Genomic DNA, 14,607 nt, shown 5'->3' with positions numbered 1-14,607 from the left:
CAGTTGTGAAAAATGACCCAAGATTGAAAACAAAACGCTTTACCCAGAAAAGCTCAAAAATATGATTTTCAATATTTTCGGAGGACATTTCTGATTTATGTTTAGCATATCTTTCTGTTTTAACTGTACAAACAGAAAATACATAACTGAAATAAATTATTAAAATTTCTAACAAACAAACGTGTATAGATGAATAGATAGACAATGCAATGCAATGCAAATGCAATGCAAAACAGATGTTTTTGTCCAATGCAAAACAGTTCCCATTTAGTAAGAGACAGTGTGTTTTCAATATTTTAGCTGCTTCCACGATATTTGTCCTCATTGCATGAAATCAGACAGTTGTACTATCCATTATTTGTGTACCGAGATAGGAAATCTCTTTTTTCTCCCTTTGACCAGAAAGTAAACAAATATGTTTTGCAAAAAAGCAAGAAATCTAAACTGGGCACCGAAGTGTTAAACTGCTGTATGTGACTGTTTTATGCACTTAGAACTTGCAAAGTAAATCGTGTCATTCCGTAGTTTAAATCATACGTCTTATTCAAAATCATATAAGTCTAGGCTGTTTCGCAGCCGAATAAATGTAGACCCTGTTTAATCAACACAATATCATGCTTCTTATAGATAAAACGTCGATAAAATGTTGACATATATCTCTAACCATTGATAATCTAACCTAATCCGTACAAATATTACATGTAAAACCGTTTGTTAACAAATTTTGAATATCTGTATACATTTATCCAAAACGCGGACCATATACCCTGACTAAAGATGGAATGTGTTAGAAAGTAAGTTTTATCTGGATTATTCTATAAGATGTGTCTTAAATGTCAATAAATATAAAGTAGAAACTACCGAGAATCGTAAAAGTGTGGGATAAGAATACGTCATTTCAGGTTCGTATCTTTATTGTAAAATATAAATACAATGTATAACGTTAACTGGATGTGACGTTACAACGTAACGTAGAAATAGCGTCAAGTGCATAAGAGCGCGAACGTACATATCTTGACACTGAGGGCCGCGAAATTATATTGATTAAGTGCATGTACAATATGTTGAAACGCTCCGAAATATTTTAAATAAAAGTAATTAAAATGTCATTTCCAATACATTTTGTGTGTGTATTTGCGTTTATTTATACTCGCTATCGGTTGCCCATATGTGCAAGACCTCCAGAAGAGTATTAGTCATTTTAGATTTTGGAATATAGTGCAATTACAGCTTCTCCTGGTTCTTTAGTGTGCCAAGTATTTAAGCACCAATACACGGGATCCATCCAAAATACTGCTGGCAATGCCGAGATTACAAGTCTCGCGCTCTAACCGATTGAGCTATGCGGTGTAGGAGCACATTTGTCTCGGAGCACATTTGTCTCACGAAGTGTGACCGATGTGTTCGTGTACATTCATATTTGCGACAAATTGGAAATGAGACAGATGTGTTCGACACACAATAGAAAGGACACTAGAAGCACATTTGTCTCACATTTTTCCATAAAATTCTTAAAAGGTAATAATTATGCCCGTCCGTTTACCGGCAACCAGCAATTGTTCAGTGTTTTCTGTATTTATAAAACTGTTTTAGGTCACTTCCGGTCAGTCAAAAACTTCCAGCCTATGCATAGGAGTCATATATTAAATCAAAGAATATCCCTGTTCTGCATGTCACAATGAAAATTTCTACAAGTGCAGCATCCAGAACCTAAACACATATGCAGCAAGTCTATTGTTATCGTTATCAATTGTGATACGTTTATTTTCAATGCTTAAAGTTTTATAAATGATTTATGGCACTAGAAATATTCTTAGCAAAAACAAGGTAGTATCTACGGTGGCATAAAGGGGACATACAATTTTCTTATTTATTACGTGCGCACACGATAGCTTTTACGTGGCCACGCGATACTATTACGTGCGCACGCGATAGCTATGACGTGCGCATGCGGATATGTATTCCGCATTTGGACACTGACCGGGATCCTCGCAAAGTTCGATGAATAGTTCGATGCCCCGTGTATATGTCGAACCTACAGCGGTTAGGGACAAGTGTTTTTTTTTAATCAATCGGCCCGGAGGCCCTTAAATGATCTATGGAAGAAAATAAGAAGACCATTACACACGTATTTTGTGTTCATCAGAAATACATATATGTAAAAATCGTCATTTTCCAAAAATTGCGGCTTTCAGACCCGCCATTGAAAAAGCACTTACAACATGTATGAGTTCCTAAAATAATCCGGGTATTGCCATAATTATGGAATATCGGACCACTCAGAATCGTGCGAGACGCGACATTCCGATGAGACACGAAGCGAGGCACGATATTGTAACACGAGATCTCGCAATGTCGAAGTATCCCGTACCACGAGATTTCAGAAATGAATACATTTTTACTTCTTTAGATAGAGCAAGTATGAATTTATTAATATTCAAATAATGATTTCTGATGAAGTTAGATGCTTGTAATCTAAAGAAATTCGCGATAAATGTGAAATAATGCGTCATAAAAAATGTAGTATTTTGACTTCAATACAAAATTCTAAATCACTTCAACTGTACAAACTGCAAAAAAGCAGCAGATGAAAAATGCTTCAGGTAATTAGCCAATGAGTAACTTTTTGGAGCTATAAAAGTATACCAAAAATAAAAAGCTTTTGAGGAATACAAATAAAAGCATTTCTCAGGCATAATGGGCCTTTAAGTGATTTTATGTAGACTATAAAGGGAATACTACTTAGCGGTATATGACCTGGAATCAATTTCTTGTCTCGCGTCGACAAACGAGATGCGAAGCGAGACGCGAGATTTCGGCGAGATGCGAAACGAGTCACGATATTGTATCATTCAATATCAACCGATTACGGTGTTTCGTTTGGACATAAGTAACATTTTTGACTCCCTGAACAGCTATGCGCAATGGTACAAAGGTGAAATTGAGATGGTACGATGATTAAAACATGATGACACGATGGTGAAATCACGATGATGCGATGACACGATAGAGAAAATAATATCGCGTTTTCATCATCATGCCATCGCAGTTTCATCATATCGTACCATCGTATTTTCGCCATCGTATCATCGTCTTTTACCATAGTATCATCACGTTTTCATCATCGAACCTTCGTTGTTTCACCATCGTACAATCGTTGTTTCACCATCGTACAATGGCGTTTCACGTTCGTACGATTATGTTTTCACCATCGCACCATCGCGTTTTCATCAACGTTCATCGTGCCACCGCGCTGTCACCATTGTACCATCGTGAACAGGATTTAGTTTGTTTCAGTGTACGCCTTCAGGTTAAGCCAATCAATTACTTGAATTAGAGATATTATGATTGATAGTCCACTTTAGGTTTTCATAAAAAAAAGCATAAGCAAACCTATTGATGATTACACTTGACATGAGGTAAAACGGCGAACCTCGATTCTAAAAAAGAATTTCTGCCGTGGGAATAATGTGACAAATAATTCATAAAAATGACATGAGACAAATGTGCTTTCTTGTCCCTTAAAAACACATGAGACACATGTGCTTTCTTGTCCCTTAAAAAACTTGATCGGAGCACATTTGTCACACAAATGAGTTTTTTGGGGTAGACATTTGTGGTCCCATTTGTCTAATGTGGGACAAATGCGACCGCATTGGTCTAACGTAAGACAAATGTGCTCAGAGACAAATGTGCTCCTACAATGCGGGCTGGCTAATCTGGCTTCAATACATTTTAAACGCAGTGTCTTTTAAGTCAGTTTTCACTGTATAGATATTGTTGCCTTGAAATCACTTCTGATGGATAAAGTCTACACCTTCTTTGGTTCTAATTAATTTTTGCTGCACGTGTAAATCTATCTTTTCTGGTTATAAGTTCCTCCACTATTGCTAGTTTCCACTAAGAACGTGTTTTTTCGTCATGAATGTGCATTACATCGCAAACTGATATCGTCGGAGTATTGTTTCCTGTCGTCTGGTTTTCGAGTAAGGCAGTGATATACTCGTGTCTCTATTAATCAGGTTCCTCAAAACTCTGGCTTTTCTTGTTACACCTATGATATCACATAAGATAGAATTAGTAATTTGGGTCTCGATAACGTCTTGGTTAATGTTCGGACGGCTGGTGTAAGGGGTTCAGGATCAGAAGAATCGGAAGAGTACGTTAGTGGTCTGTCATTCATCACGACTTTTACTTCTGTCAAAACTGTTGCTTTTGTATGTCTGTCTGAGTATTTTGTTTCGACGAAAACCGGTCTGTTTTTAGTTTGACTTCCTGTAAAATTTACAGGGAAGAACTGAATATAAGAAGAGTTTTCATTGGTCATTTTAAAATTACAAAATGAAATCTGAGAATCTCAAAGACCATTCTAAAATTAAATGTAAAGGTTAGCTCTTATCATTATAAGGCAGTTCTAAACTAAAATGTAAAGGATAGTTCTTGCCGTTATTAAATAAAATCTAAAATAGAATGTACAGGATAGTTCAGTAACTTTCTAGATAAAATGCTCAGATATTTAAGTTTTGTTTAACAATACTTCTTGCATTTAGATCTCATTACATTTTCTAGTGAACAGTTTATTTTATGTAAGAACTTACAGAGTTTATTTTACACAAGATCTGAGTTAACATTTTGTCCAAAATAACGAGAATATAATATCAGAATTTAGCAGGTATCCTTAGTTTATGATGTTCAATAAGAGTCTAATAGATGATTATTGATGTGTTCAATTGATATGATGTTTATAATCTTTATATATTTTTGCATATTTAGTACTTATAAAAATAATTGCCTTACCGACTGTTTAGATGTTGCTGTGAGAAATTGAGTTCACTTACCAAAACACAACAGGTTTGTTTAGAAACACATACACTTAAACTTCAAAACATTATTACGACATTGTTATGCAAGCTTTGGTAACATTTCTATATGACTTTGCATAGAAAACTAAGAACTAACATGTGCAAGTTAACCAGTTTTACTTCGGCCGAGTACCTTTTTTTAAAGATACTTCTTATTCAATGGTGTTTTTGTCAGGCCAATAAGTCGTTCCCACCAGCCGCCATACCATAATAAACTGCCCCTGTGTACCCTTGTGGCTAAGTGTTGATTGAAGGGAATCGGACTCAAACAGGCGTTTGATGTGGTTAGCTGCTGCCATCAAAGTTGAAGCATTGTCTGAAGTCATGATTTTAGGCACGAACATACGACTGCAAAAATCTTCGAAATGCTTGTAGAAAAGAATCTTCAGATAAACCGGGAACTACTTCTAGGTCTAAGGCTCTAGCTGATGCACATGCGGATAAGCAGTTGTATGCTTTACTTCCGGTTTTGTCTTTCACGTATTTATCGCCAGGAAAATCAGCTCCTGTGACTGAAAAAGATCATCTCCGACTCTATATTTGGGAAGAGGTGGTGGATCTGGAGCCCTTCTGTTTTCCGGCAATAACGCATTTTCTAAGTAAAGCTCGAAGTACCAAACGGATCGGCGGCATCTAAACTTTTTGACGTAGGTATGTTATTATTACACTTACTCCGGCGTGCAGTTGATCAGTAGCATCTAATATAATAAGGTGGGTCAGATGTTGTTTTGCTCGAAGTAAATATGGGAATTTTGTCGTTCCACAAAGTGGTGTATTGAGATTTTTTTCCGCCACAACGGAGGTATCCTCCAGTATCTATGAAAAGCCGGAGTTGTTTCACGAGAGGAAGGCAATGTTTAGAAGATTTTAGGTTTGAGATTTCTTCACTGTACGTTTTAATCTGACAACTCTTCAGACATAATTTCTCAGCATTTTTTAGTTCAATAACCCGTAGTGGTGAATACACCTTAGGATTTGTTGTGCTTGACTTGCAATGGCCGACAAATCTAAACAGGTATGCCGTAACACGAAGAATACTTCAATATATATATGTGCTGAATTTACTTATGTCAATTCTGTTACGTAGACCAAGTGCATTTGTTGTTCCTGGGACAAGTATCGATAACGAATTGTTTTGGGTTATATTATAAGCTGTCATCTGTTACTGTTGTCATTGTCAGAACTGACTTATCTTGTCGATTCCATATAGGCCATCTTGAAGAGTCACATATCCATGTAGGTCCAGATATCCAGAAATCATTACAGCTGTATTGCTTTGCTGAAATACCACGGGTTAAGAGATCAGCAGGGTTTTCATTTGTCGGGCAATATCTCCAGTTTAGTGTATTTGTCAGTTCCTTTATTTCTGCACTCTGTTTTCTACGAATCTTTTTTATGTTTTGAAGTTTGTAAACAATGCAGAGCTATCTGGCTATCTGACCACATGTAAGTTTTGTCTGCATCTATAGAATATGCATGTTGTAGATAGCTTGCGAGTCATGAGCCTTCAACAGCGACAATCAAATTCAAACGTGGTAACGTCAACGTTTTTAGCGGTGGTAAACGTTCCTTCGCTATAACAAATGTAGATTTCTGTTTTCCACACAAATAGGCTACAGTGCCATAAGACTGTCACTTACATCGACGAAGGTATTAAGTGTATATATGTCGTCTGCTTAGTAAGTACTTTGTTAGTTGTAACGTGAAAGTTTAGTTTCTTATAGTCAGGTTCAAAAATCTCTAACATACGTTGATCACCTGTGTTGTAGGTCTTCTGGTTATATTCTTGTTGCTTAATCTTTACACGAATGGTAACTGGACTCAACTTACCAAGCGGGTCATATACTCTGGACGTCTGCTGTAGTATTTCGCGTTTGGTGACGTAGGCTAATGGTTTTGTCTATGAATGATAATTCGTCTGTGTCTGTGTTCCATAGCATGCCAAGTACTTTGGTGACTGTGTCGGTGTCAAGGACTTGTTCGTTTTCGGCAAATGATTGCACAACTTAGCTATTGGAAGCCCATGTGATCTAAGGTTGAAACCCTCCGTCTGAGAAAATATCTCGGGTATATCTATTTATAAGTGTTTTTTTTAAAATATCACTTACACAAATGTATTTATTTTCTTGAAGATAGTATAAAATTGTCGCACTGAGGATGAATGGAGGGCCGGTTGCACCAAACAGAACATGTTTGAATATGTCAACAAAATGGATAGACTTATTATAAAAGTTGTCCTATAATATTTTCTGAAAATTGAAGCCGCTAAACGTGATCAAACTTCGACAGCATTCAACACTATTTTACAAAACATCCGTATGAAGTTTCAAGCTGTCAAAGATATTGATCAGAAATTAAAGAGATCATTCAGCCTTCTGATACTGAAAATGAGATTCTGCCGACAGAGGAATATAATTATATGAAATAAATGGTTTGGAAGATTACAGAAAATGTAGGGGATACAATGCAGATAACCAGGATGGAGACTTATACCGACACACCAGCGAGCCATCCTTTCAATTGATGCCTGGTATACAGACTTCCAAACATGCAGTAAGTTCAACATTTTCGATTTCCCATAACTTTCCAAAATTATTGCTTCCAACATTAGCAGGAGACTTACTTCAGTAGCAGACATTCTGGGATTCTTATGAATCTTCCGTGCATAATAACCCGTCCAGAAGTTTACATATTTGAAAGCTCAGATTGAAAGGACAGCAGCTAGTACCATAGCGGTTTTATAACTCACATATGCCAGTTACTTTAAAGCGGTATAATTACTTAATGAAATATTTGGACAAACACATAAGATCGTACATACATATATGCAAGCCTTATCAAAACTTCCGGCGCCGAATAATACTCTTAGCAGCCTACAAAAATATTCCGATCAACTAGAATCATACATTTAGAATCCCTTGGTCAACTTTAAGAGACATACGAATCTCTTCTTGTACCAGTAGTGATTGGTAAACTTCCGGTTGAAATACGGAAAAATTTATCATGGGAACACAGAAGCGACAGTTGGATTCTAGCTGACCTTCGAAAGGCTCTCCATCAAGAAATCACAATTATGGGCGTAGACGGTAACTTGCACTTTCCAGTACCGTCCATGAACAGGCTCAATCAAACCGAGTCTGCAACATTTTACAATTTTGCCATGTTGCTCATGACCTTGTTTTATTTTTTCAGTTCAGGATGAAGCAAAACGACATATCTTACACTTCACAAGGCTAAAACTAAAAAAAAATTATTACAGCATTTTTTCTATAGAACAATCATCGAAGATCGAAGTGTTTAACGTACCCTAGGTGATTGTATATAGGACAATTACATGGAGGTTGTAAATATTAAGCGTGATCTCTCGAAATATAATGCACTCATACAAATTAACATTTAAAGTAACCATAATGATACATTGCAAAACAGGTCCCAGGGTTCTCGTTTAAATTAAAAATGTATAACTGTGAAAAGAAATCACTCACATTATAATGTAAATTAAATTTTCATATATTTTATTTTAGAATTATTTCAAAGACAAACATTTTGTGTGTACTGTACCTTTTGAAATAACAGTGTGCTCCGTACCAACATAACTTTATGAAAATATACAAAACATCACTGCATTCATTCGATACATTGGACATTGTAAATCTATCAGATTTAACAAGTATTTTTTTATGAAATAGTGACAAAAAACATACGACTTGCTAGAAATCGCTTCTTATGACAAATAAGCGTGTACCGTTCCCCTCGGCCTCAGCTATGAGAAGAAAACTGTACTCGAATGTTCTCAAAAAACATTCTAGTGTTTTCAGAATTTTGATATACCGTGGAAAGCTGATATAATTACGGGTACTCTGCGCCTTATATGATAAAAATCGGTTGAGTAATAAATTAGTTATAAATAGAAAACCTACCTGAATCGGGTTACAATTCGGCGTCCTCCGTACCCGAAAAGTCACGTGGTATGGCCACATTGTTTAATACCATAAAAATAATTTATGGTAACTGACGCATATTACATCTCCAAAGCACAGTCAATATATCGAATGAAAATTTAAATTATAGAACAGAATTATGGAAAGATGAACAATTACTGTAACAATTCAAGTTTATGTCACATCAACACTTATTAATTGCATAGCACCTTTTGAGGAAATGCAAAGAAAATTGTCCATGAACTAAGAAGAGAGACTGTACATAGCTGCAAAGTAAAATAAACAGAATGTATCTGTTTGTGCGAGGGAAAATGGTGTCTATGTGAACTGTTTAACTTATGTAAACTTGTTTCTTCTTTTTTCCAGAGCAACTTTAAGTTTAACATCATCCGTGCTCTTTGCTGTAGCGTTGGTAACAATATGTAAGTAAGTTGTTTCGGTTTAACTGTTTAAGCAGGGCCCTCCAAAATTGAATTACCTAAGTTTAATGTACATAGTAATGTTATAAGATTGGCTATCACGAGAAGATACTCTGTATGTAAGTATTATTCAGACATTTCAATTACAATCTGTTTGCCATTTTTGCTAAATGTGTTTCTTACCCTCACCATAAGCTTTGACCGAAGTTTGTTTCGGGAAGTTGAAAAAAAACAAGGAAAAAAACAACAGTCAAAGTATCAAAGACTTGTTAGAAGACAATTATTGTCCCAAAAATTCGTCATTGTCTTGTATTTATAAAGAAATCAAGTTAACATATCAAAAGGGAGCTTGGTTGTAATGTAATGTAATGTAATAATTACAGAGATATACAAGAAAATGTAAATTACGTGGATTTTTATTAGTAAATATGGAACACAACTATGTTTAGCTGTGAAATGTTAAAATCCAAGATTACTTATTCAAATGCAAAAATGTTTTAGGTCAAATGCAAAATTATATTGTTTTTAAAGATATAATAGGTAAAAGGGGACATAACTTTTTCAAAATGCAAATAAGAGTTGTGAAACTTGCCCTTTATATTTATGTTCTTATGCTAGATAACCACTTAAACTCATTTTGTCGGATTCCGTCTTATTCTTCTTAAAGAAGATATTTTAAGTTTTTACTATGTACATATAAGGAAAATCAATGACCCCGGGGCGGGGCCAATTTTGACCCCAGGGCTTTTTCTAGAAAAGTTTGGTAGACACCCATTTTAAGATGTTTTATGCTGAATATATATAACCTCTAGCTATTTGGGTTTTTTTTTCAGGAAGATAAATTTGTTATTTACTATATACATTTAGGGAAAACCAATGACCCCCTGGGGCGGGGCCAGTTTTGACACAAGTATTTTTATTTGAACAAACATGGTTAACACCCATTATAAGATATTTCATGCTTTATATCCTAGCTCAAGCTCTTTGGAATTTTCAAACAGAAGATGTCTTTACTATATCATTTTAAGGAAAATCAATGCCCCCGGGGCGGGACCAATTTTGACCCCAGGGCTATTATTAGAACAAACTTGGTACACACTCATTAGAAGATGTTTCATGCTTAATCTCTAAGCTCTAGCTCTTTGGGTATTTTTAAAAGAAGATTTTTTTTAGTTTTTACTATAGACATATGAGGAAAACCCAATAACCCCTGGGGCGGGGCCAAATTTGACCAAGGGCTTTTATTTGAACAGACATGGTAGACACTCATTAGAAGATGTTTCATGCTCAATATTTAAGCTCTAGCTCTTTGGATTTTTAAAAAGAGGATTTTTTAAGTCTTCACTGTATACATAAAATAAAAAAGGAAAATCAATGACCCCCGGGGTGGGGCCAATTTTGACCCAAGGGCTTTTATTCGAACAAACTTGGTAGACACTCATTAGAAGATGTTTTATGCCAATTATCTAAGCCCTAGCTCTTTGGGTAATTGAAAAGAGGATATGTTAAGGTTTTTTTTTTCTTTTGGTTGCCATGGCAACCAGAGTTCTGCATGGAATTAAATGTTTTGAAGATTATCTAAAGGTGACCACCAAAGGAACATGCCTGTGAAATTTGGATGAAATTGGCTTAGCGGTTTATGAGGAGATGTCGTATGAAGTAAAAGTTTACGTACGGACGGCGGACACCGGACGAAAAGCGAACACAAAAGCTTACCCAGTCACTCTGTGAGAGTTGAGCTAAAAATGACATAGCAAGCAGTAATTCCATCTGCGATATTTCAAATGAATGAATGTTCAACTCTTTCAAAATACCTAACACTATCGTGACATTTTGCTAGAAGTAGAATATTTTCTAAAAATAAAATAAAAACCTATATCGATCTCTTCGCAGTGGTATGTTCCTCAAACATTCATTAATTCAAGAAGCATTTACTATATCTGTTTGGACTGTCAAATTAGCATTTCTTTTAATAACCTGTTTAACGTACTAAATCGTGCAATTTTAAGGTGTACCAGTGGTAGTTCAGTCACAAAGCCTTTACCTTATAAATGTGACATGTCCCGCTGGATGGCAAAAAGCTCTGAATAACTGTTATCTGTTCAACACCAATGATCAGCTGAGCTGGGACGAAGCGAGAACAGAATGCGCGTTGCAAAATGCTGATTTAATGGTCATCAGAAGCAAAGCCGAGCAGGTAATTCAATAAAATGTGTTTTAATGCTAATAATAAATTACTTTGTTGTTACTAAATTGATCTTTTCCCCATTATTCTTTTATTACTTACTATCACTCCAATAAACTGTTACACAAATACAAATTCGTCAAATAATTCCGTCAGTAGAATAGGGTCAGTTTAAATTTTCAGCATAATTATATTTATGCTTTCATTTGTGATTAGGACTGGATCATTCTACAAACGGAGGAGTACAAGACAGATGGCTGGTGGATAGGTCTGGTTTACAGAAATGGTTGGCAGTGGGCGCAATATGGCGGTGACAATACACTTATGTTTGTATCTATGTTATTTTTATGAAATTGTTGATTTTCCCTTATGATTATGTTTCTGGACTAAATAAATGTATTTACTCAAAATAACGATATCAGGTCATATCTGAAATTAACACGTTAAATTTTATAACAAACTATTGCTAAAATATATGCTTTGTAGGAGCACATTTGTCTCGGAGCACATTTGTCTCACGAAGTGTGACCGATGTGTTCGTAAACATTCATATTTGCGACAAATTGGAAATGAGACAGATGTGTTCGACACACAATAGAAAGCACACTCGAAGCACATTTGTCTCACATTTTTCCATAAAATTCTTAAAAGGTAATAATTATGCCCATCTGTATACCGGCTACCAGCCATTGTTCTGTGTTTTCTGTATTTATAATACCGTTTTTAGGTGACTTCCAGTTAGTCAAAAACTTCCTTAAAGAATATCCCTGTTCTGCATGTCATAATGAAAATTTCTACAAGTGCAGCATCCAATACCTAAACACATATGCAGCAAGTCTATTCTTATCGTTATTAATTGTGATACGTTTATATTAAATGCTAAAAGTTTTATAAATGATTTATGGCACTAGAAATATTCTAAAACAAGGTAGTATCTACGGTGGCATAAAGGGACATAGAATTTTCTTATTAATTACGTGCGCACACGATAGCTATTACGTGGCTACGCGATACTATTACGTGCGCACGCGATAGCTATTACATGCCCACGCGGATATGTATTCGCATTTGGAACCTGACCGGGGTCCTCGCATCAAAAGTTCGACGCCCCGTGTATGTGTCGAACCTACAGCGGTAGGGAGCTTGTGTTTTTTTGGAATCACTCGGCCACGGAAGCCCTTAAATGATCTATGGAAGAAAATAAGAAGACCATTACACACGTATTTTGTTTTCATCAGAAATATATGTAGAAAAAATAGTCATTTTCCAAGAATTGCGGCTTTCAGATCCGCCATTGAAAAAGCACTTACAACATGCATGAGTTTCTAAAATAATCCGGGTGATGGCATAATTAAGGAATATCGGGCCACTCAGAATCGGGCGAGATGCGACTTTTCAATAAGACACGAAGCGAGGCACGATAGTTCAACACGAGATCTCGCAATGTCGAAGTATTCCGTATCACGAGATTTCAGAACTGAATATTTTTTTACTTCTTTAGATAGGGCAAGTATGAATTTATTAGTATTCAAATAATGATTTCTGAGAATTGACTTCAATACAAAATTCTAAATCACTCAACTGTACAAACTGCAAAAAAGCAGCAGATGAAAAATGCTTCATGTAATTAGCCAATAAGTAACTTTTTGGGGCTATAAAATATACCAAAAATAAAAAAAGCTTTTGAGGAATACAAATAAAAGCATTTCTCAGGCATAATGGGCCTTTAAGTGATTCTAATGTAGACTATAAAGGGAATACTACTTAGCGGTATATGACCTGGAATCAATTTCTTGTCTCACGTCGACGAACGAGATGCGAAGCGAGACGCGAGATTTCGGCGAGATGCGAAACGAGTTACGATATTGTATCATTCAATATCAACCGATTACGGTGTTCTGTTTGGACATAAGTAACATTTTTGTCTCCCTGAACAGCTATGCACAACGGTACAAAGGTGAATTTGAGATGGTACGATGGTACGATGATTAAAACACGATGGCACGATGGTGAAATCACGATGATGCGATGTCACGATAGAGAAAAAAATATTGCGTTTTCATTATCATGCAATCGCAGTTTCATCATATCGTATCATCGTATTTTCACCATCGTAACATCGTCTTTCACCATAGTACTATCACGTTTTCATCATCGAGCCTTCGTTGTTTCACAATCGTACAATCGCTTTTTCTTCATCGTACCGTTGTGTTTTTACCATCGCACCATCGCGTTTTCATCAACGTACCATCGTGCCATCGCGCTGTCACCATTGTACCATCATGAACGGGATTTAGTATGTGTCACTGTTCGCCTTAAGGTTAAGCCAATCAATTTCTTGAATTAGAGATATTATAGTTAATATTTACTTTAGGTTTTCATAAAGAAAGAATAAGCAAACCTATTGATGATTACACTTGACATGAGGTAATACGGCGAACCTCGATTCCAAAAAAGAATTTCTGTCGTGTGGAAATATGTGACAAATAATTCATAAAAAATGACATGAGACAAATGTGCTTTCTTGTCCCTTAAAAACACATGAGACAAATGTGCTTTCTTGTCACTTAAAAAACTTGATCGGAGCAAATTTGCCGCACAAATGAGTTTTTATGGGTAGATATTTGAGGTCCCATTTGTCTCATGTGGGACAAATGCGACCGCATCGGTCTTACGTAAGACAAATGTGCTCCGAGACAAATGTGCTCCTACAATGCTTTCTCCCTGCAAAAAATACTATAAGAAATACATTTTCTTCTATCGTCTCCACTTTGTTGCTTGTGCATCCCTTAATCAAAGAAGAAATTTCAAAATATCAAGATGTGGCGTCATACAGGGCATCAAGATTTTCTAAATATACTAGACTTCAATATAAAGTTCAATATCGTCAACGAAAGAAGTTAGTGCTGCGTTCTCCTTTATTTTCATATAGAAACTGGAGAAATGAGCCTGATAATTACGATGAACAAGACTGCTGTGCTATAAATTCATACGGTCTACTGAGCGACGAATATTGCAAAAGCAAACTTGGATTTATTTGTTCCTACCCTATTAAAAGAGGTACGTATTATCTAAATAACCCCATAAAATAATTAGCCTTTGACACAAGTATAGAGTGCGGCCAGCATAACATACTAACCTTATATGTACATTTAATTACTTATACATGTAACTTTCCAGTAATATTTTTTAAGTAAAAA

General features: G+C 35.8%; 1 protein-coding gene across 1 annotated transcript in view; it reads left to right on the top strand.

The window, feature by feature from the left end:
* Positions 1 to 665: 665 nt before the first annotated feature.
* LOC132722630 (macrophage mannose receptor 1-like) overlaps positions 666 to 14,607 on the top strand; it is a 37,264-nt gene continuing 23,322 nt past the window's right edge. The window contains exons 1-5 of the mRNA XM_060707153.1: positions 666 to 794; positions 9,170 to 9,225; positions 11,232 to 11,419; positions 11,624 to 11,733; positions 14,340 to 14,467. Of these exons, the coding sequence (XP_060563136.1) occupies positions 778 to 794; positions 9,170 to 9,225; positions 11,232 to 11,419; positions 11,624 to 11,733; positions 14,340 to 14,467 (499 nt within the window). The 5' untranslated portion in view covers positions 666 to 777. The remainder of the gene's footprint in view (positions 795 to 9,169; positions 9,226 to 11,231; positions 11,420 to 11,623; positions 11,734 to 14,339; positions 14,468 to 14,607) is intronic.

The sequence above is a fragment of the Ruditapes philippinarum genome, unplaced genomic scaffold (genome assembly GCF_026571515.1).
Source record: "Ruditapes philippinarum isolate M1 unplaced genomic scaffold, ASM2657151v2 ctg993_1_1_1_1, whole genome shotgun sequence".
Taxonomy (NCBI): Eukaryota; Metazoa; Mollusca; class Bivalvia; order Venerida; family Veneridae; genus Ruditapes; species Ruditapes philippinarum.
This window is presented reverse-complemented; position numbering and strand designations above follow the sequence as displayed.